Source organism: Antennarius striatus, chromosome 9 (assembly GCF_040054535.1).
Source record: "Antennarius striatus isolate MH-2024 chromosome 9, ASM4005453v1, whole genome shotgun sequence".
NCBI classification, from domain to species: Eukaryota; Metazoa; Chordata; class Actinopteri; order Lophiiformes; family Antennariidae; genus Antennarius; species Antennarius striatus.
Genome location: NC_090784.1, coordinates 9,303,738 through 9,326,689, shown reverse-complemented (window position 1 = coordinate 9,326,689; position 22,952 = coordinate 9,303,738). Strand labels below are relative to the sequence as shown.

At 38.2% G+C, this 22,952-nt stretch overlaps 1 protein-coding gene across 1 annotated transcript in view; it reads right to left on the bottom strand.

The window, feature by feature from the left end:
- The window catches only part of dnah5 (dynein, axonemal, heavy chain 5), a 94,861-nt gene that overhangs the window by 20,573 nt on the left and 51,336 nt on the right, over window positions 1-22,952 (bottom strand). The window contains exons 60-76 of the mRNA XM_068323518.1: window positions 21,975-22,128; window positions 18,951-19,218; window positions 18,678-18,801; window positions 18,298-18,405; window positions 16,087-16,201; window positions 15,724-15,900; window positions 14,164-14,367; window positions 12,778-12,957; window positions 10,270-10,407; window positions 8,168-8,303; window positions 7,374-7,555; window positions 6,843-6,977; window positions 5,071-5,226; window positions 2,986-3,168; window positions 1,717-1,821; window positions 1,289-1,427; window positions 901-1,015 (exon numbers count right to left, since the gene is read on the bottom strand). Coding sequence (XP_068179619.1) covers window positions 901-1,015; window positions 1,289-1,427; window positions 1,717-1,821; window positions 2,986-3,168; window positions 5,071-5,226; window positions 6,843-6,977; window positions 7,374-7,555; window positions 8,168-8,303; window positions 10,270-10,407; window positions 12,778-12,957; window positions 14,164-14,367; window positions 15,724-15,900; window positions 16,087-16,201; window positions 18,298-18,405; window positions 18,678-18,801; window positions 18,951-19,218; window positions 21,975-22,128 — 2,619 coding nt within the window. The remainder of the gene's footprint in view (window positions 1-900; window positions 1,016-1,288; window positions 1,428-1,716; window positions 1,822-2,985; window positions 3,169-5,070; window positions 5,227-6,842; window positions 6,978-7,373; window positions 7,556-8,167; window positions 8,304-10,269; window positions 10,408-12,777; window positions 12,958-14,163; window positions 14,368-15,723; window positions 15,901-16,086; window positions 16,202-18,297; window positions 18,406-18,677; window positions 18,802-18,950; window positions 19,219-21,974; window positions 22,129-22,952) is intronic.

The following is a 22,952-nucleotide window of genomic DNA, read 5'->3' as shown; positions in this document are numbered from 1 at the left end:
CTAGGAGCAACTTAAAAGCTACTTTTAGCTATTTGGGATATTGGGAATACTGACATAATTATCTGAAAGGGTTGATGAGAACTTACTCTTAAGGAAACAGTTTACTAGTTTAAAGGCACCTCAAACACATGGGAGTAACAGCAAAGAACATAAAGTGGTGTCGTATAAAAAGAGAGCTTTATAGTCAAAGGACAGCTTAATCTGCAGTAACAATGATTCGGTTGCTCTCCATCGCAGTCAAATACATGTAACAAATGTGTATAAACTGTGATGCAGACAGGGTTAATGCTTAAGCATTAGTTACAATGACAGGAAACCTTCCAGAAATCATTAGTCATCGGTTTCTAATGGGAACAAAGTTATTCCCCCACCTCACATGTTAGAAGAGGATGTATTAACTGCATGCAAATTATACAATGCTTCTTTTTGATGCCAAGTTGCAATTGAAGGGGAGGACAGACAATGAAATTTATGTCTTAGAATCTTGGTAATTAGGTGCAGTATAACCATCATCATTCATTAATTTCTTTATGAACAAATCTAAAACTTCTGACACCACATGTCAGTATTATCCCTGTGTTATCCCTGTGTGGAAATGTGGAGTAGCTGAAACAAAAACAAAGCAGTGATTACTTTGTTCACCTTGGATGAAAGTCTCTGTCTTTTGGAAACTTGAATTATAAGGTGTGATATGTCTTAAATTCCTGCAATACAATTTGGACCTTTTTTGAAAATCTGTGTTTTGGTATTTTTTAAAGTACCCAGATCAGCTTAACAAGACAAAGAGTTTCACACTGTTTCCGCAAGCATTTGTGTTTCAACTGATAACAACAAAAATTGTCGCTGTAAAGAAATAATGTTTGGGTTAAGCCCACAGAATCAATACATACACGTTCTTACCTTGCTAAAGACAAGTCGAAAAGTCCGAGGAACTGTCTCAGAGAGGTCTGATACATGACATTAACCATACTCATTTCTGTAATCAGGAAGTACAAGATGCTGCCTCTAGTGGCCACTGAAAATAAAGACAAAAAGAATGTCTCAGAAATATTACAGAAAGTCCTATACCCACTTCCGCCTATACATCCAACTATCAGTGATCTTGAAGACGAGACGATCGTAATCGTAATGCTTTTTCTGCCTTATTGTGGCAATATTAAATACATTAGTGGTAAAGCTGATCAAAATGTTTTATCACTGATGTGAATTAAATACCAAAGATGGACCCATTTAACGTGATCAAGGTTAATTAAATTGCAAACTGCCTGAGCCAGTTGTCATGACTTACCAGGTCGGTACTCCTCTCTGGCTGTGTTGATCTGGATTTCAGTCTCAGCAGCAATCTGCAGCTTCTGGGTGACCTCTTCAGCAGTGCGTTTGGTGTTCCCAAGGACAAGAATCAGACTTTCATCATCCACCAGTGAGCCCTACAAACAACATATTTACCTCAATGAGTGCATGGAGATGAATGAATTAAAATATGAACATTATCCTTAGAATTTATCTGGAAGTAACGAGTTTGCTGCAACAGATACATTTTCCTATTTTCTGTCCATTTAATGACTTAATTCACTGGCCAGATATTTGATGAATTTCAGAACATCTTCTTTTTCCTAGTTCCTTCATAAATTGAAGAAGCATCTGAAATCAAACTTTCTTCATATGTAAAAAGACTACTGACAGGATTATCTCATTACTTTAGGTGTTATTTCTTGCCTGTGTGCTGGTTAGTCGAAAGAGGAGGTTGTCCTCTAGTTCTTTCATCTTTCTATTATTTGATGTCACATCTTCTAACAGGTCGGTCCTCTCCTTCTCAAGTTCCTACAAATACACACACACACACACACACACACACACACACACACACACACACACACACACACACACACACACACACACACACACACACACACACACACACACACACACACAGACACACACAGACACATAATAAAACTGTAACATCAGGTAGAATGAAGGCTAAGATGTCCTTATGTTCAAAGAGTCAGAGTGTGTTGAATGATCACGAATTGGTAACAAGAAAGGAAATAACTTCTAGATTATGAGACACTGGACGTTTGACATTTTCACCTTAGAGTGAAAAAGGTAATTGTAAATTACCTTCAAGATTTATCTTAGCTTACCCAGACATTAATAATCAGGTGGACCGACACAGATAAATATGCTCAAGGATAAAAATTTTCATTAACACGGTAATAATTTTGTCAAAAAAGAGATAAGATAAATATACCATTCATAACTGAAGCTGTCTGGTATAAAAGTGAGGTACCAGAAACACATAGTGTGTATGCGGGGTCACAAAGTGATTTACACGATCAAAACTGTCCTGTTATCCCAGGAAGCTCTCCAGTCAAGTCATTCATATCATTGTAAATGCCTTGATTTGAGTACAGGTTGAGTACAAACTGATCTGTGAGGATGGATTTGTAGGTGCTGCATGAACTGTGACAATGTAGTTTTCACCGCCGACTTTCATTATGATTAAATCCATATTCTGTATGCAGAAAATAAGCCAATGATGTCATCAGCCAATACTAGAAACAAATGGTGTATCGATAAAGCAGCGCTAGTCTTTTCCTAGCTGCAATCAATGGGCATTGGACACCCTTATAATGGACATCAATTGCCCAAAATGAATAGATCAAGTCTATTTTCATGAATATCTAGTATGCCCGCAATCATTGGTTATGCAGTAGATTCTCTACACTGCTAGTGTCAAAGGACACTACCAGAAAAAAAGGAGGTGCAGATAAGGTACAGAGCAGGCACTGCAAACATTTATTCAAATGGATTTCAAGGGGGTTTCAAGGAGACTATAAGGATCTAAGAAATTTGTACTGAGCAAAAAATATATCTACTCGGTCACAATATACTGAAATTTAATAGCCCAGCATAAACTAATGCAAATCCGCAACCGAAAGATGTTTATTAAAATTATAATGATCATTTTGTTAGTAACTATACCTGTTTTTCTGTCAGGATGACTCTGCCGAGCAATTGGTCCTCCAGCCCTCTCATGGTGACAGTGAAATCGATAATGGAGGTACGTGCACTGATCTCAGGGGTGTAAGCTGGGTTAGGTAGCTTGGTGGTCACATACAGCCTGAAGCCTTTCATTACATCCACCTCCTTATCACCCAGTTTCACCTGAAAAACACAAAATAGAGAGAGGGAAAGACATCCAGAGCATTCAACCGTATGTGCATAATATTGTCAACATAATGAAAAGTACTAAAGTCAGCATAAAAAAATGCCCATAAATATGTATATGTCTCAAAAGCAAATGCACAGAAGAAAACTTATTGTACTGATTATTGAGCTTTCTAAACTACCTTAAGAAGATGACATTATCACACACTTGATGAAAATCAGTACGTATTAGTGTTAGTTAATAAATACTGGGCAGATGAAGCTGCTCCGATTTCCTGTGTGTGTCTGTGTGTGTGTGTGTGTGTGTGTGTGTGTGTGTGTGTGTGTGTGTGTGTGTGTGTGTGTGTGTGTGTGTGTGTGTGTGTGTGTGTGTGTGTGTGTGTGTGTGTGTGTGTGTGTGTGTGTGCGTGTAGGCCTTATGTGAGAATTAATGTGTGCTTGTGTTTGCTCTGATCAGCACTTAATTACTCATGGCAGTATAACTTCTAATTATCCGTCTGTACACTTGTCCCTGGAGCTGCCTTTAACACCTTCGTTCCTCCTCACATCAGGATATTAATAGAATTTTAAGCTTTCAGGAGAGCGAGGGAAGGAGAGCATAGAACCTTCTAATCAAGCCTATCATTAGGTGGTTGAGAGATTTCTGGATAAATGAGGTGTCTGCATGACACGTGTGGTTATTCCAGTGATTTTAGGGATGAATGTGTGTGCATGCTTAGTATGGTGGCTCCAGTGTGTGTGCCTGTGTGATTGGTTTGTGGAGTGTGAGACAGTCAGACAGAGGGTGGCAGCTGCAGTGTCAGTTGCTGAAAAATCGGTGTCAGTCAGGAGTTGAGAGGGAATGAGTGAGAGAAATGCCTAAAAGCAGACTTTTACTCAGTCATTTTCTCACAACCTCTAACTGTGTCTGATTTGGTTTGATGTGTGAGTCACAGAAAGAAAAAGTGATTACGATGACTAATTAATTTCTCTTGATGTACTGTACAGTGACAAGAAAACAATATTACCTGGACAAGAACAATTCACAACTAATATGCCTTTCAGGTGACTTCACTTGTCTAAAAGTAGAGCCAAAAAAGGCAATTTGTGTGATAAAAATATCCCTTTGAGATTTCAAATTTGTTTATTGCTTCCTGAAACGCACAATTCAGTATTTCCTGTCGTAACGACAGATCACTTACAAAGCTTTCACTAAGGACATAATTTTAATCATAAATTGCTCACAAAATAAGGACCCTGCAAACCACAACTTCAATTTAAAAAAGTAATAATCTCCAATTGTGCAATATAGGAAATTAGGATGGCGTTTAAAGATGTTATTTTGACTGCCCAATGTCATCAATGAAAAGAGGAAAATAAAATACTAGCTGAGAGAATGGAAGCACAATATCACATGATTGCATTGGACCTGAAGACCTGTGAGACACTCTATGAAGAAAATATAATGTTGTTTAATCAGACACTCATTATGAAGTAATTTATTAGAATTGAAATTGAAAATCTGTTTGAGTGAGGCTAGTTATTATATGTAGACTGATTTGTCTATTGAATTTCATTTTAAATTACTTCAAGTGCTTATTAAATGCCCTAATAATGTGGATATTGAATTGTTCTCAATTCACAAGCAGTTCACAAACAACTCATTCATCCCCCTCCAAACAAATTCAAAGTCAAAGAACTTTGCCACCTTTTACATGCATAGCCATGTTGCTACATTTTAGACACCCCAAGTCTGAGCTAATCAATCTGTGGCAGCACAGATGTGACAATTGGTGTGGCAAGTGGGACCTGTCCCAACATCTCAACCAGAGCCAAAAACACCACGAGTCAATTTCACACTCTTCTAAAAAAAAAAAATTGGGACATAAGGTCTCCAGAGGGTCATTTCAGCACTCTTACCTTGTAAGTGGACCCAGTTTTGATGAAGTTCTTTTCAAGTATGTTGTCGAGAGCGGGGTCCAACTCCTCTCCTACGTCCTCAATCAAAAGGGGGCGCCCAAGAGACAAACTGTCCTCCAGGTGGTTTTTGAAGTACTTATGATTCAATGAAGTGATCTGGAAGAACAATAGAGACATTATTGATTGACATATGTATGTATATGTGTGTGTGTGTGTGTGTGTGTGTGTGTGTGTGTGTGTGTGTGTGTGTGTGTGTGTGTGTGTGTGTGTGTGTGTGTGTGTGTGTGTGTGTGTGTGTGTGTGTGTGTGTGTGTGTGTGTGTGTGGTTAGCGCTGCCGCCTCACAACACGGTGGACCGGGGTTCGAGTCCCTCTCTGTGTGGAGTTTGCATGCTCTCCCCGTGTCTGCGTGGGTTCTCTCCGGGTTCTCCGGCTTCCTCCCACCTCCAAAAGCATGCGCTCCAGGTTGATTGGCCGTCCCAAATAGCCCGTAGGAATGAGTGTGTGTGTGTGCATGGTTGTCTGTCTTTGTGTTTGGCTCCGCGGTGCACTGGCGTCGTGACCGGAGTGTCCCCCGCCTCATGCCCTATACCGCCGAGATAGGCTCCGGCTCCCCATGACCCGCTGTGGCGGATATAGCGGTGGTAATCTGAAGATGACTGACTGACTGACTGACTATGAGTTATCTGAACATTTTTGTCTTTAAAAATCTAATTTTAATTTCTAAAAGATCTGTTACGTCAAGAACATAGGTTTTACTACGATATCACTTTACCTGACTGAGAGACCTCAAAGCGTATTTTAGAAATGATAATTTGATCATGATAAGCATCTAATTTTGGTCAAAGGAAGGTAGAAATATTTGAGGTCTCCCTATTTCCCCCTATAATAGAAAGGATTAGATTTGTCTTAGAAAAGTGACAAGTTAAACTCATCACTTTTTAAGCTGACGCATTTATAGAAAACCTTTCAAAAGTGGAAGGGATTTAAACCCACTGCTACAGGAAGTGAATATTCAGGACATATACTGTAATAAGAGTGCCCAACACATTCACCTGACTCAGAGATTATTACGCAACAAGGCCAGTTACCTTGGCTGATCTTTTTATGCATGTAGAACTCTGCAGTAAATTAAAAAGTCTGCAGAGGCTGATCATCTGTTATTTCAAACAATGTCAGAAAATGGATAAAGATATAAAATGACAGGCGAGTAAACTGTTAAATTAACTGCATCAATCATCTACAATCAGGCTTATCTGCTTTCGGTCACTTTATTCCTCTCATCTTCATACATTTTTATGAAAACATGTAATCTCACAATTGCTCTAACTTTTATCATTTACAGTATCTTAGCTTAGTCAAAACTCTGTGGTTTCAAACAAATATATATTTATTTTATATACATCGCATTGCTTTTCTATTTCTTTATTTTTTTTCTTGATCACAATCAATATCACATCTTTCCTTCAAATTGAACCACTGACTTTCATAGTAATCCCCCCCCCAATTTTGCAATCCCTCTTTAGCACAGAATGCAACGAAATTAATCAGTGAATCTATATACTGTAAATGGTATACCAGTGGGATTCCTGTCTAGAAATAAAAGATTTCATCAGATTCAGTGGGATAAAAATTCTAACCAGAGACCTGCCATCCATCTATCTATACATACAGTATATACAGTACCGTGTACATACAGTCAGCATCATCATCATTATCAATTCTTACAGTTCACATGCTTCAAACAAACGCCAGAAAAAAAAAATCTCAAACCTGCAGCTCGTTCCTGGCTTCCTTGTTCTTGATCCAGATTTTACCTTGAGTCTGGGGGTCAACAAGAAGAGGGAAGCGGGCACCTTTGGTCACAATGATGCCATTTTGAATGGACAGGTCATCACTGGGAAGGCCCTGTAAGACAGAAGATACCTAACTGAATGAGGATACGTTCTAGAACAAACACCAGCACTTTATTATTGATAATATTTATATTTCGCAATTCTACATGAATGATATTTATTCTGTCTGTGTACATTCTTTTTTAAATTTTGAGTGACAATTAATTAAGGCATTAATAACAATCGACAATAATCTAATAACTGATCTAGAAAAACTCCCAGGAAGTAGAATGTTTCTTGTGAATAAAAATGTTGCAAATATTTATCTGTATTTCTGTCAGTTGTTAATGCTAAATTTTCTATTAGTTAGTAGAAAAATATAAAAAGAAACCATGCTGATACCAAAAACACTTCAGTAAACAGTAATATATTTGATGATCAGTAGCTACCAGAACAATCAATCACCAACCTGCAGGTTCCACTCGCTTACAGTGGGTGTGTCAGTGAGTAGCTCAATCAGATTGAGATTGTTTCCAAATGGGATGTGACGCTGCTTCAACTCCCGCTGCCAGTCACTGAGTAAGAGATTACGAAACTCCTGGTTGAAGGGTCCAGAGTAAGAGAGGAATGCTGTAGCCAGGAGAACATCACCTGGAGAAGGGGGACAGTACAGGTATAATTTGGTTTACGTTGTTATTGTAATGTAAAAACATTAGTAAACTGTTAAAATATCATTTTACTCTACAATAAATGAGAATAAATACACATAATATCATATTATTAGCAGTCCCTGTGACCTGCAATGCGGAAGAAGCAGCTGAAGATGAGAGGGCAACATAGGAGACGGCAACGGTTTTTCTGTGCTATATCAAAAAACGTTTTTAATTGTTTGTAAGCTTAAAATAGATTTGTATTAGACAAATATTAAAGAAAAATTAGACAAATATTAGAGAAAAATGTTCATAAGTAAGGTTCATAAATAACTGGAAATGGTAATCTTCTGTTTAGCCTTGAGACAAGCTGAATACACTTCTGTAATTTCTCCTGGAACCAATTAACCAAGTAAGCTGAGGAATACTTTTATTCATATCTAGATATTTCTTTCAAAAAATTCAGGATAAAAACAATCTGAAAACAGTACTAGGTGTGTTGGGTTATGTTAATTCATGATTAAGAAATGTTTATTTCTTCATAAGATGACAGAAATTTGAATTCATGAAGGAGTATTTTGCTGATAACATTCACATCTGGCTCAAGACTCACCAACAAGACGTTTGGTTTGTGCTGCAAACTCTTTACTCTGTTCTGTCCATCTCTCTTTCTCACCAGCCAGACCGCTGATGAGGCTGGACGCCGTCTGCATCTTGTGTCTACAGCGCTCAGCATCCTCCAGCAGCATCTAAAGGAAAGCAGACAATTCAGAAGGTTGATGTGTTTTTTTTTTTGGTCTGTCTTTCCAACTGTAACTCTGTTTATTCACTCCAACTCATTCAAACATTACACACATTATCCTCTTTATGTCTGTATTTATGCCAAATTATGTTTATTTCCATCAAAAGTATGTTCATAAAGAGTAAATGTTAATACACATACAGAAATACATTTTTTTTGTCATTTGTATCTGTAAAAGACTCAATATAAGATGATTCGTATTACAAATGATGGATACACTTAATGCATTCTTTATCACTCTTTACATGTCACTCATTCACTACACGAAATGTGAATGCATCTTTTAGTCCAGTGATAATGCATGCTTGGTTAGTTTTTTACATTGTAATCAGCCTTTTTATCCTTTCTGACTTCAAAATAACGTTGTTGTTTTTTATTTGAAAAGAGGTCAGCAGACGCATCGTTTCCTCTTTATCAGCAGCTCACAGGCAATGCTGAGTTTCTTTTCCCTATGGCAACAATATCGGTTTCATCGATGAAAACTGTTTGGTACAGACATTCTCTTATTTGAGAAGCACATCAAAGACTAGAGCAAATTTCACATTGAACTCTCCTGGTTCCTGTAGATGAAAAACTTAGTCACAAAACCTTAAAAACAGTCAATTTTGGCTGATGTTTTAATCAGTGAGTGTCGATGCACATGCTGTTCAAATAACATGGTGCGCTTCATCAATGAACAGAGTGCCTATAATGAAATTGATGAAGACACACTAGACAAACTTAACTGGTTCTGTAGTTTTTTAACCTGAGTCTTATTTTATTTTCTGTTTATCCACCAGATCTTGTCAGATGTGTCATAGTTGACACTGACATTGAAATTTCTGAATAATTTCTGAATAAGTTATCAGTACAGATGTGTCAACCTTTCAGCCACACCCTGGATGTATTACAATAAATGTGTGTCTCAAAGTTACTGGCGCCAATGGCTTCATTTGACACTCAGCTGTGAAACGCCAGCAAGGTTTTACTGTTGGCCTTGGTGATGTGATGAAGTCATAACCCTCCAGATGCGATACTGAATGAGAATGAATGATTTTTTTTCCCCCTTGCAGATAAAATGTCAAGAGAAAAAACAGTTTCACACGTCTTACTCGTGGATTTTCACCTTTATTCATTACGGTACTGTTGCAATTTAGTACCAAAAGCCCCAATCCATAAATTGCTAGAAATTATGTCAAAAATAATAACGAGATTATGAACATAATTAGTATTTTAAATATTGTTGATTCTTTAATCCAACTCTCAAAGAAGCACATACAATTTAAAATTTGAAATACACAAAGAGCTGAGAGTGGAAAACCAAATCCACTCCCACACATCCACACCAAGCTCCAGCGCCAGCTCCAAAGCCTCTCCCACAGATGATGCAGCTATGCATGCACAGGAAGAGGATGTCTGCGAACAGCATGCAGTCTGGCAGACCATCCTCTTGGCTCTGATTGGTGGTTCAGAATCAGGCCCAGTAATTTCTTGTAAATAGCATTAGGGCCACTAGGGTAGATTTGTTAAATTTCCTGGGGGACACATTAGTTCCCGCTGCGTGCTGCAGGTAAACTGAAAGAAGATTTTAGTCCTAATGAGATTTTTGACACCACCATTCACAAATTCCACGTGAGTTTTTATCAAACATTTTGCAAGGAAATAGTAAGTATCATTTCTTCTAGGCGAGCTAGGTGATCTAACACTCTGGTTGGAAGTTTCTTTTTTCTGAACCAAACTAATCTTGCAGATGCTGAGAAGCTTACACTGGTTAGGACCTGTGTCTTTCATCCCTAAAAATGAACCAAAATTAACTTGACAGATGATGAAAGCAGGTGCAGATATTTCACATCCGATTTACATCTGGTTCAATTTTTAACCAAATTAATGTTCGGTTTGTGTAGAAAAGTAAAGGACATGGATAAGCTATTGACCTGTTTCTCCATCATAGCCTTCTCATACTCTGCCTGTACCACATCCAGCTCTGCCTGCTTTGCATCCAGCTCAGCCTGAGCCTTTTGAAGGTCCACATTAGCAATGGACAGACGATTCTGCTGCACTGCCAGGTTCGCCTTGTAGAGATAGGAAAAAAGACAGATCTATTAAGCCTTTGTTGTACAGGTTCATAGTAACTTCTCTACCTAGAGAACTAAGAATGATAAAAATAATAAAGTGAAGACATTTAAATATTGGAGGGAATTTAACATTAAAAAAAAGCAGAAATGTGGAAGGAGAGAATGTTGTATTGGGAAGAATGGGCAAAGATCTACTTTTTGTCGAGATCAGAAAGCTATAAAAAATAACATGCTCGAAAAGTGAATGTCATTGATGTAGATGAAGGTACTTAAAGCTTTTAGAGACAAACTGGAGATGCAAGAATACATTTTATAGGAAATGAAGATTTTTTTATTTTATTTTATATACTAATCTGATCCCCGAAGTGAATTCTTCAAACGTATGCATACATGTTAGTATGTACAGGCCTCTGTAGCACACGCACACACACAAAGGGGGGGGGGGGCTGTAGGCATGCAGGGGGAGGTAGAGTGGCGGGCAGCCCCTTTGTGGAGCGCCCCAAATAAGGAACTTGTAAAAGGGGATTGTGCCTTGCTCAAAGACGCCACGGCAGTGTTCCGGAGGTGAGCTGGGTGGTTTTTTTTTGTGTGTAAGCGGGAATCAAACTAAATCAAACACTGGATGAACCGCTCTACCGCCCACTCTACCACTGAACCACTGCCGCCCCAATATGTAAAGTAAACAGAAATGATGCGAAAGGGCAAGGCATGGCAGGACTACAGTGGAGAAGCACAGGAATCACTGAAGAAAACAATGGAAGATTTAGAGAAGGTGCGTGTGTGTGTGTGTGTGTGTGTGTGTGTGTGTGTGTGTGTGTGTGTGTGTGTGTGTGTGTGTGTGTGTGTGTGTGTGTGTGTGTGTGTGTGTGTGTGTGTGGTGGGGGGTTCTGAAGGATTAATTTAGAATTTAAAATAACAAAGACAGAAGATATAAGTAAATAAAAACAAACAGAAAAATTGAGAGCAGATGTTCTAGTAAGTTATAGAATCACTGCATTCATTCACATTGAAATTATTGTCATGCATTGACAAACTCCACTGGTAGAAAAGCAACCTGGAAAGAAAAGGACATTTACATAAAATCACTGAGTTTAGGCGTGTGTTTGTGTGTGTACGTGTGTGTGTGTGTGCGTGTGTGTGACACATTATTAAATGAATTTGCAAACAGAACATTCAGCTCTGCACCTCTCTGTTGTACATGTGAAATTAATAATTCCAAGGAAAAATAAATCTTGCCAGAAAGATTGACGCAATTCATTAGTGCTGCTGGAGTGTAAAATAAATGTAGTCATGTTGGTGTAAACAGCCCATACTGTAAGTAAAGTTTTCATATTATATTCTGGAACTATTTTTACAAATACAATTTTCTTTTGAATGTTTTGATTTAAAATGTTCACATCTGTAAGTTTTTAACATTAGCCATATGAAACAATGACAAAATAATAGAGATTAGAAGGCTATCATCCAAAGGAAACTGCTTCTTTTCACACACACACACACACACACACACACACACACACACACACACACACTCACACACACACACACACACACACACACGCACGCACGCACGCACACACACACACACACACACACACACACACACACACACACACACACACACATTAATTAAATTCTTATCTAGCCATAAATTAATGTTACAAACTTCTAGAAAATAATTAGAAGTTCCTTCTAATATGTCAATTTACACTCGGGACTCATGACTGTGACTAGACTTTCATGAACAAGCTGTCTGCCTAGAGGGTTGTACTCATTTAAATTGAATTCAAACATGCTTTGGGAGCTTTATCTGAGACACTTTTAATTTTTGCATGATCATAATCAATGGATGAAACTCTACTTCCATCAGACAGTTTTTGAGGTATTTCTAGTGGTCTCACCATCAGTAGATTGTGGCTGCCAAAATGAGGGCATATGAATAAATTCATATTGATATCAGAGACAGTTTGTGTTATTTCTGTGACCTGGGGCTTTCTTGGAGAAAAACAACGGCTCTCCTCCACTAGAACTGTTCCTAATTCATCAAAGCAGGAAGCCATGGTTTCTGATCTGGGACTGTGTGTTTACTTTTTACTATTACACATATCTGTTGACAGGTGCATCGCTACCTGTGTGTTTTTATAAAATGACCTACAGTAGATATTTCTAATTCATTAACATTGTTGCGTGTCAGTCGTAATTGTCTGTTACAATTCGTGTAGGAGGTTTATCATAATTTAGTACTGTATTTAGTACTTTACTGTTGTTTGTATAATGTTCTTTTGTTAATTTATTGTTTTTAAGTTTAGTGCAACTGCATGTGGAACATTGTTAACTACGCAGTTAGTTACTAAATTGTTACGTTACCTTCAAAGGTAAGACCTCCTTGTTGATGGAGAAAAAGGAGGCCATAGCTTTTGTCCAAGATGCGAGGCCAGCCACATTACCGCATACCCTCTTTGCTGTTTCAATGTTGTAGTCAGGCATAGCAAAATAAGGCTGTAGGAGTTCCACCATTTCCTCATTAATGGTGTCTTTGGGGAATTGCTGCAAAGAGAAAAGAGGCATAAAGATGAAGAAATACAGAGTAGCAAAGAAAAATAAGGGGTGAATAATAGATAAACAAAAGCAAGCAAGCTTTAATACAAAATACTCTGTATGTTTGACTTAACTATTATATACATTAGTTGTACAACTACAGGAAATTAAGAAAGAGGTCTTTGTGGTCATTGATAGAATCAAACACTGAAAGTGAAGAAGGTGGTAAACACTAGAGACAGAAAGACCTGAGAAGCAGGAGACCAGGAAAAAAGTAGAAGGAAGAGAAAAAAAGACAAGGCGGAGCAAGACGGGGATTAGGGTAGGAAGACATATGAAGAGAACAAGGCAAGTTACTAAGATAAACACAACATAGAACACTTGCTGCAAGCGTCATTCATTTTTAAAAAAAAATTTAATTTTAAATTTATATGCTGATTCTGATCCTCGCAGGGAAATTAAAGTAACTGCTATTGGTGTGATTTAGTGACACAAAACCGAGGAAAATTTTACTGCTCAAACCTTGCTCAGGAGACAAATTTAAGATTCTCACCTCTGTCTCATTTTTAGTTTCTATGTATAAAATGTTTCTCATGTTTCTCCTAATATTCACGAGGAAAAATGGGTGAAACTATTAGACACTCTGAGAATTAAAGTAGGCCTTGCTGAGATCCCTTCTGAAACTTAAAAGGAGATTAAATTGAGAATTAGTGCATCTTTTTGCTCCAGAGAAAAAACCAAGATACAGGAGAAATAAGCCTTAGCCTCAGTTTGGCATCCTATAGATCTCATAGTTGTCTGGGAGAAGTAAATGGAACATTTTTGAGATCTCTTTTGGAATTTTATTTTCCATGCGGATATAAACAGAACTGTACAATAAATTCATTCATTTAGTTTCTATACTCGTTTCTACAGTATATATAGAAGCGAGTATATATAATTATTCCATGTATATATAATTGTTCCATGTTTTGCAAACAGCAAACTCACTATAATCATTTGGATGTGTAACTTCCAACAATTTCTCTAAAGAAAGAAAGAATACATTGATTTGCTCTTCACAAGTAGGAGGGTTTTATACTTTTTATGATAAATATGCAGGCTCTGCAGGCTACCAGCCAACATGTGCTTTCAAGATATGTGAGCAAGTCTTCCTTTCCTGACTTGAGCCTCATTTTATATACAGTATATTCCTTTTTTTTTTTTATCACTTGCCTGGAGACTACCCAGGAAGTTGCCAGCTGTCATGAGTTTAAGCGACTCTTGCCACGACGGTGTGTTGCAGTTCTTCTCCGGATCGACTTTCACTGCATTGACCCGCCGCTGGAAGAGCAGCAGCACACAGTCCATGATCCGCATGATCAGGTGTGGGGGGCGACCAAGTGTTCGTACAGTTGCGATGTCTGAAGGTTTGATTGTCTGTGTTGGGTACAGAGAAAAACAATGTGAGGGATTATTTTGCCAATAAAATATAGGATGCAGACACAAGTTTTAAGATTTGCATGTCTTTTTGTATGTGAAACCAGCTAAATTTTATTTACACCGCATAAATACAAATACGACTCTTTTGAAATAAAGCTGGTTCTGACCAAACATTTCAGTGATTTAAAAAGACAATTACCTGAGTTAAAAAAATAAATAAACAAAGAATATTATATCTTGTGTTTTATGATCAAACACCTACCTACCTATCTATTTTATCTATCTACATATCTATCTACAATCAGACTTACCAGCTTTCAATCTCTTTATTTCTCTCATCTTCATACATTTTTTGAAAATCTATGTAATTTCACAATTAATCTAAATTTTATCATTCAGCTTAGCTTGGCCAAAACTCTGTGGTTTAAAATAAATATACATATATTTCTTTTGTATACATTATATTGTTTTTCTTTTTTCTTTTTTAAATATTTTTTCTTGATTACAATCAATATCACGTCTTTCCTTCAACATGAACCGCTGAGTTCCATAGTAACCCCCCCCCCCCAATTTTGCAATACCTCTTTAGCAAAGAATGCAACAAAATGAATCAGTAAATCTACAGTATATACTGTAAATGGCATACCAGAGGGTTTCCTGTTTAGAAGTAAAAGATTTCATCGGATTCGGTGGGATAAAAATTCTAACCAGAGACCTGCCATCGTAGTAGATCTGTATTCTACCTTCTACCCAGGACACTGGCTTTAATTTCAAAACGGCCCCATGGCCCCAGTGCACCATGCTAGCTTTAGAGACAGCATAGAAAGAAAGCTGTAAGCCTGCAAGCAGCTACATACAAGTCACAGAGTGCTCCAAATGACACTCTCAAGCAACATAAAGTGAGAATGTGAGAAAAATTATCAGTATGGGAGACATTAAGCCACTCTAACTGATGTTTTATGCTCCAAAACATCAATTTGATGACTATCTTTATCCCTTAGCTGTCCTTAAAGAGATGTATTATCAGTAAAACAGGAGCAAGTAAATACACCATATAAATACATATTCATACAGTTCATGGATTTATAAATATAGTGAATTTCTATAATTTTAAATATATGTGGTTGTTTGTAGCACCTAAGTACACGATTATGTATCCAGTCAAATTGTGTACAGGATAAATTTGTCATATCCAAAATATTGTATATTTTTGATATAACAAAAGTATCATCATCATTAACGACAAAATTCCCTGACATTTTGTTGTATTATTTTAGGGCTTTATCACCCATCCCAAGTGGGTTTTTCATTATTTCATTCACATAGTCTACTTTGAAGTCAACAATTTTGTACCTGCAGTGCAGCCTCTGCTTCCTCAAGTGCCGGCCGGGCAGCTTCGAGTTTCTCCTCAGCGATGGCCTTGTCAGCTGAGATGCTGTCCACAATGGCCTGGGCTTTATCCTTTACTTTTAGAACCTCCACCTTCACTCGCTCTGCTGCCTGGGCTTTCACTGTCACCTCCTTCAAAACCTGGGAGTGAGAATAAAAGTAAACCTTCTTATTTTTTTTACTATAGAGTCACTGTAACATTGCTACCTTTACACACAAGTATGTACAAATATATGCTTGTGGAAAGAAGAGCAGATGGCTGATGCATTTTCATAGACAATGTGTGACAAAAACACACACAAAATCCATCTTCCATTAGAAACATACCATATCAGCCTTATCATTCGCAACCTGTAGCTCCTTCTCTTTGACTTCTAGCTCCTTGCTCAGTGCTGCTACAGACTCGGATGCCTCCTTCAGCTTCTGAAGCCCAGTGTTCATTCTAAACAAGAGACATATGAAAACGGATTCAGTGAAGCAACAGGATATTCTATTAAAAAGCACCAATGAAAATGTGTAAACACGGGAGCAGTTGATAAGGAGATATGAAATCAGAATCTTCATGACATGGAGCTCAAAAATATATTTAAAAAAATGTCATGTCTTTTAATTCCGTAGTTTTTATATGCTACCTTCTCAAAAGTGACTCAAATGGAAATTTCCTTTCTGGTTTCTTTGACATTGGCTTCCTCCATTACCACGCATGAGGTTCACCCCACCCCAACATCACACGTCCTTTAATCCTGTCAATTGATGCTTCTTTAGACGAGCTTGGAGCTGTGCAACCACAGATATCAGCTGGTGAAAGTAAGGCACGGCCTACAGCTTTCACAAGTAAGCCTTGAACACCTCTCAGAAGAGGTATCCAGCTCACCGACTTGAGTTTCTTGCACTGGAGTGGAGTGTGTGTGAGAAATTCAGTCACTGGTTGAAGGGCAACTCTTTCACAGTATTGACATATAATAATCCTCTCACATACATTATGACAAAGCCCAAACTCGACGTGTGTGAACAGTGCTGGGTAGCCAAGCTCACCCCTTTATACGTTTCACTTGAAACATATCACTGGGAGCAAGAACATCGTGCCTGATGCCCTCAGTCGGGAGCCATTCGCCAAAACAATTGGGTATAGACTCATCACAGAGAGCTTTGATAATCTGCTCACCGAATCTTGTGGAGTTGGTGAGAGTGGGGTTTAGGATGTCTTCTGCCTGAAAGTCCAGTGTCATCGGGCAGAAGGACTGACACTGCTGTTGCCCAGTGCCATCCTCTGCCCCTCTCAAGCCATTCAGTTGTAAAGGCTGCCCTTGATGTTCATGGTCAATGGCATACAGCAGCAGAATCCAGAGCTATGCAACTGGCTCAATCCATTCAGAAGCTCCTACTGCCAGGCTAAGATCCGTTCCCTGCCTTGTCCTTAGAGGAGCTCCAACAATCTCACAAAGTTGATTCCAACATTCCAAAAGTCTTGCCGTTTCTGAGCCATAGGAGAACGCCCTCGAGGAGAGAGAATGTTGCTTTGGGTGCTGGAGCCTTGGCACTTATCAAGCAATGGGAGAGGCTTAGGGTCATTGCTGGTGTTCTTTATTGGGTCACCAAAGACCCTCTTAGTAAACAGAGAAGACATCAGGTTGTTCTACCTCAAAATCTGGTAGACAAGGCTTTGCAGGGTGTACATGACTTAGCCAGACATCAAGGACAGGCGAGAACAATGTATTTGACAAGACAGTGGTTTCTTTTGGCCACGGATGGAGCATAGGGTCAAGGAGAATGTAAAGTCCTGTCAGACATGCATACTGGCATCTGGGTCTGGTGTTTTAACACCAGACCCAGATGCCAGAGCCCCGATTGAGAGTGTTTGGACATCTGGAGTGCAGAGGATACTAAACATTGCTCAGTGGATGTTCTTGTCTTGACTGACCATTTCACAAAGTTGGCCCATGGCTTCCTTTGTTTAAATCAATCCGCCAAGCAGGTTGCTAAGAGGTTGTTGGAAAATATCTTTTGCGTGTATGGGTTACCAGCACGCATTCACACGGAACAAGGAACCAAGTCTGAGTTACTCAAGCTATCAGGAGTTTCCAAGTCACATCAGCTTCTTGCCTGTTGAGTAGATAACGTCTTAGAAATTAAGAATTGGATTTGATATTATTTAGTTTTTTTTTGTGTTGAGTTTCGTTTTTGTCACAAGTTGAGTGTTTGGTTGATATCTGGAGTATGTATATTTCGCGGGAAAGATTCAGGGACACCGCGGCAATTTTTTTATGACTTTTCCTTTGCTGCAGATTGGTGTGCTCTGTCCTGCTTTGTGTTCACGATTTGTGACCATGTCACTCCATTTTGTGCAGAGAATAAATACACCAGCTCTTCAGCTCAAATCATCACGTCCAGGGTCCTTCATTACACAATGCAGAGATATTAATGGACAAGTCAGGCGAAACGGGCTACACAATCTAGATGTTAGATTAAGTTAGGTAATAATGTGTAGCAATATACAACATAGATTGTGACTAAAAGTTTTTAAAAAAAAAAGTTTACCGGTTGGCCAGAGTCTGGACCTCAGACCTTTTCTCTTTATAGATGGTCTTGTAGCTCTGAATAAAGGACAGGTAAGACTTTGGTGTGACGTGGGTGGACCTCCTGTATCTAGATTTAAAATAGAGCATTATTTTCATGTAATACAAGAAAGTCGGAGAATAATTTCTGACAATTCAAATATGGCATAACAATTAGACATTCATTTATGATCATATAATACTACTTGTTTTTGGTTTTAAATATGTTCTTCCACTGGTTCCCATGTGGACCTGAAATTGCTCCTCTTTTTTAAAAGAACATTTGCAACAAGGTTATGTAGATAGATCGGACTTATGCCTCAGCAGATACTGAGAGTCAATGAGCTTACTAAAATGGAGTACCTCTGGAAGTATTCTACACACTTCTCTGCCACGCCATCCTGGAAGGAACCCATGCACTGGACTACTTCACCTTTAACCTGAGGTGAACAGTCGATGTCATAGACTGACAGAAAGTGCTCTGAAACTAAAGGGCAGACAGTATGATGTGGAGGAATGAAAGAGAGCATCATTAAGTGGGAACACAAAGAGTGATTACATAACAAAGATTACAAATATAAATCTATGTAAGTGTCTGAGTTTAATACCTGTATGAAAATAATCAATGAAATTTACCTGCAACTAGAGCATCTTTTGGCCACCTGCTGAACCAGTCCATCGTGCAACCAGATATCAATGCTGGAAACTTTAATGCTCGGTTACGGAACTTTTCCCCGACAGGTGAAAAGCACAGAACAACATGGAGGTTATGTCGGACACGTGACATGAAGTAGTCATACAGGTTTTCATTGGTTGGTGGCCTCCGAGGAAACTCTCGCCTCATAACAGGAATGAGGTCACTGAGAATCTCGTCCATCTCGTCACGAGCAAATAAATTGGACACCTGCAACACACAAAAATGCATGCGTATCAATGTGAAACGCTATCAATGCATCTTCACCTTCATCTTTATTATATGTTAAAAATACTTAACTGCATCAGTTAAGATAAAATAAAGGCATTTCACATTTTAGTTCGGATTTTGCCAACTTTAGCTGTAATTGTTGTTTTTCAGAAAATGTACTCTGAAATTAAGCCCGTAAAAATGAACAACAACCAAGTCTGTACTTAGTGACATTACATTAATTTGTTTAGGAATTAAAGGCAGCATTTCCCATAGCATTAACGTGGACATATTATAAAATATGTAATTTTATAGTCTATTTTCATTAGATTTCATCAACCTTGATCTCAACCCTCAGTTAGAACATTAAGAAGATAACAAAACATTCTGAGCACATGGCAATTATAATTGTTTGGTATTTACAGTAAAGTAGCAAATATAATATTCAAAGTTACTAACAGTCAGGATTGTTTAATTTCAAGTTGATTAAAATGTATTTTTGGACCTGTTTGACCTGCACTCATATGCAAGTACTGCTTGGCGTCATCATACTATTTTAGTCTAAACCTTTTTTTCTGGTATTATAAGCTTTTTTTTTACAGGTTGGACACAAGGTGATAGTGTTATTGCATCTTCCCACATTGCTTTTAGCACCTTAAATCCCAAGTTACCTAGAGACAGAAGAAACTGGCAACTGAGGTGGAAAGCAGTTAGAAAGTCTGCGTATGTGTGTGTGTGTGGGGGGTGGTGGTGGTGAATTAGAGGTATCTTGTCTGTTGCATCTGCTAAGTTTATTTTACAGCACAGCTCAATCCTCAGTTCATTTTTCATCTATGACTGTTATCCTAACTCGTGTCCACCTCAAATTTCTTTTCAAATTGTGTGCATTTGAAATCAGGGACTATATCTGTGGTGAAAGTACGTGCAAGAAAGCTAAATATTTATGACATGCTGCTGCAATCAATGTGAAGACAAACATAACCTCTTTCACAGATCATCTGTCCCTTCAAGTGCTAAGCAGTCATCAGTATGATGGCGAAGCTGCACATCACTGCAATTGAGGTGATAGTAAACAACAGAGGGGAGGAGAACGGTGATGTAGAAAGTAATCAATGACTGCAGCATGAGGTAGCAAAAGTAGAATCTTGATGAAAAAGTAGCTGTAAATGAGCCGCTGAAATTACTCTGAATCACTAAGGGCTAGGGATGCTTACAATAATTATATACAGTGCAACCTTGCGCATCGTCGCTCGCAATTTCACTTTATTGCGGATTTTTGGTAGACAGTCACATGATACCGTACACGTGTTCTATTAGCTGACGGCATCCGGAAGTTAGCTCGGTTCTGTGAGTCTCGGACTAACATGATACACAAAAGTGCTTTAAACAGTCAATAAGAGTGTGAGAAAAGTTAATACAGATAGAAGGTGGTTTAATATCAGTACGGAGAGGGTCATAAACGTTTAAATTACCATTAATATGATAAATAATTTGTCGCTCGATCGCGGAGTTCGTTAATTGCGTGTGGTTCCTGGAACGCATTAACCACAAACAACGAGGTCGCACTGTAATCAGATGGCTGTATTGTTTATTAGATGACATCTTTGTTGATGAGGTCATTGCTATGGTGCTTTTGTAGTACTAAATGGGGACGAAAAGAAAGACAGAAAATAAGTAAAAGAGCTAAAGAACAGGCTGGAAGTGGAAGCAAAGAGGAGAAAGGATTATCTAAATAGGTATGAAGAAATATGGATGAGGAGGCAGGGGCTCAGTAACACATGAATAACCAGAGGAAAGAGAAAGGGTGAAGAGACAAAGAGAATGATGGAAATATGAATGGGGGGTACCACAGCACAAAAAAAGTGAAATCTGTGTGAGGGAAAGTTGCTGGGTGTATGAGTAAGACAGGAGGTAGGCAGTCAACAAGGACACAAGACAAGCAGACAAAGGTGTTTGGAAATGTTGCATCACCACTTCTACTGGATCCTGCAAAGCGGGTGATTCAGGGACTGCACTTGAGAATAATTCAGACAGTGGCACTTGACCGCAAGGCTACCTGCTGCTATTGTGGCTGTTCTACAAAAATAAAGGGGAACGAAGCCATTCTGCAGCTGTAATATAGGGTGCTGCAGTACAGAGAAAACCTTTCTCTCCTCTATCAATTATAGCTGAATTTCATTACATCTAAATCCATGGGAAAATAATTGTGAAATGCTATTGACAGGGAAAATGCAATTTGATTGTCTAATTGAATTGAACTGAGATAAAATGCACTCCTCATAGCCTAGTTGAACACAACATGTTTTTCTCTTCCTCAGGCCTGTGCTGTTGCCTCTTTGATATCACAACCAAAAGTGTTAATTTCACTCTTGAGCGAATTTGAGTTTGCAGCTTTTAGCAGCACAACAAAATCATAATCCGAAGGTTTTGTAATGGACATACAAAATCATGTTATTATAAGTATTAGAGTCAATCCAGCACCTTTGATTTCCCTCAAAAAAGTATATATTAGTAAATAATAAGTGTTGACTATCATGAAAACTCAGATGTACCAAGGTATTCATGGAATTTAATTAATAAGAGAATCACATTAATACTAATGTACAAATATAAGCCCTTATTTTGTTTTTACTTGTATTTAGTCTAGGAAATGAGCATTTATTCTAATCTGCTCTACAAATTACATTTTTCAAATTTTCTATTATACACATGACAGTATGGACGTGATTCAGTGTGTTTTTTGGTGTTCTCCTGACCTCTCCAGATGACAGGACGTTGTTCATGTACTCCAGGAAGGACTCATCTTTGATTTCATTGTCAGTAAAGATGAAGCTGACACCTTTACCTTGTTGGCCAGCAGTTCTGTACAAACTCTTCAGGTCATCCATGAGATTGGCTGTATTGTATGAGCTGGTAAAAAAAAAAAAAAAAAAAAAAAGTAAACAAATATGCACCAAGGGTTAGTTTGCTATTATTCTTTTGCATGTCTGAATACATTAAGTATCAGACTCAGAGAATATTATGCTGTTTATCTCAAGGCATCATCACAGTATGCAATTCTATGTCCTGAGAGCAGCAGCATCACTAACGTGGACCCAATTCTGTGCATAAAAAGGTTCTAATTAAATTAATTTTAATTGTTAATGAACCAGCTGGCTTTATATATAATTATTAGGGTTGAGTCGGGTACTCGTTTCAGATGAGTATACGGTACGGATAACGCATTTTGAAGAGTACGAGCATGCTACGAGTGAAACTCGCAAATACTTGTAATCGTTCATTCATCCATTAATTTTCCTGACTGCTTCATCTGCTTGTGCAGGTCACAGGCAGATGGAGCCTATCCCAGCTGACATAGCTGAAGGATAATCCTCAGAACTGACTGTTTTCACGCTCTGTGATTGGCCAGTCACACACCTGCTTGCTCTTAGTTTGACACTTTCTCACTTCAGTTCAAATGAATAATTAATGTAGTGTATGGATATTATAACTGTTACATAGCGAGCACTCTGTTCTCTATCTCCATCTCAGTAAGTCACTCAGTCACACACACATGCACACGCACCATATTAAACTTTGTTTAACTGTGTGTGAAAAAAATGGCAAGAACATTAGGTGGTAAATAAATAAAATATAACTGAAAAAATTTTTAAAAAATAAAAAATTATAAAGTGTTGAGTATGACAGTTCTTATTCACGCATACTTTGTAGTTCATAATTTATCCTATTGCATG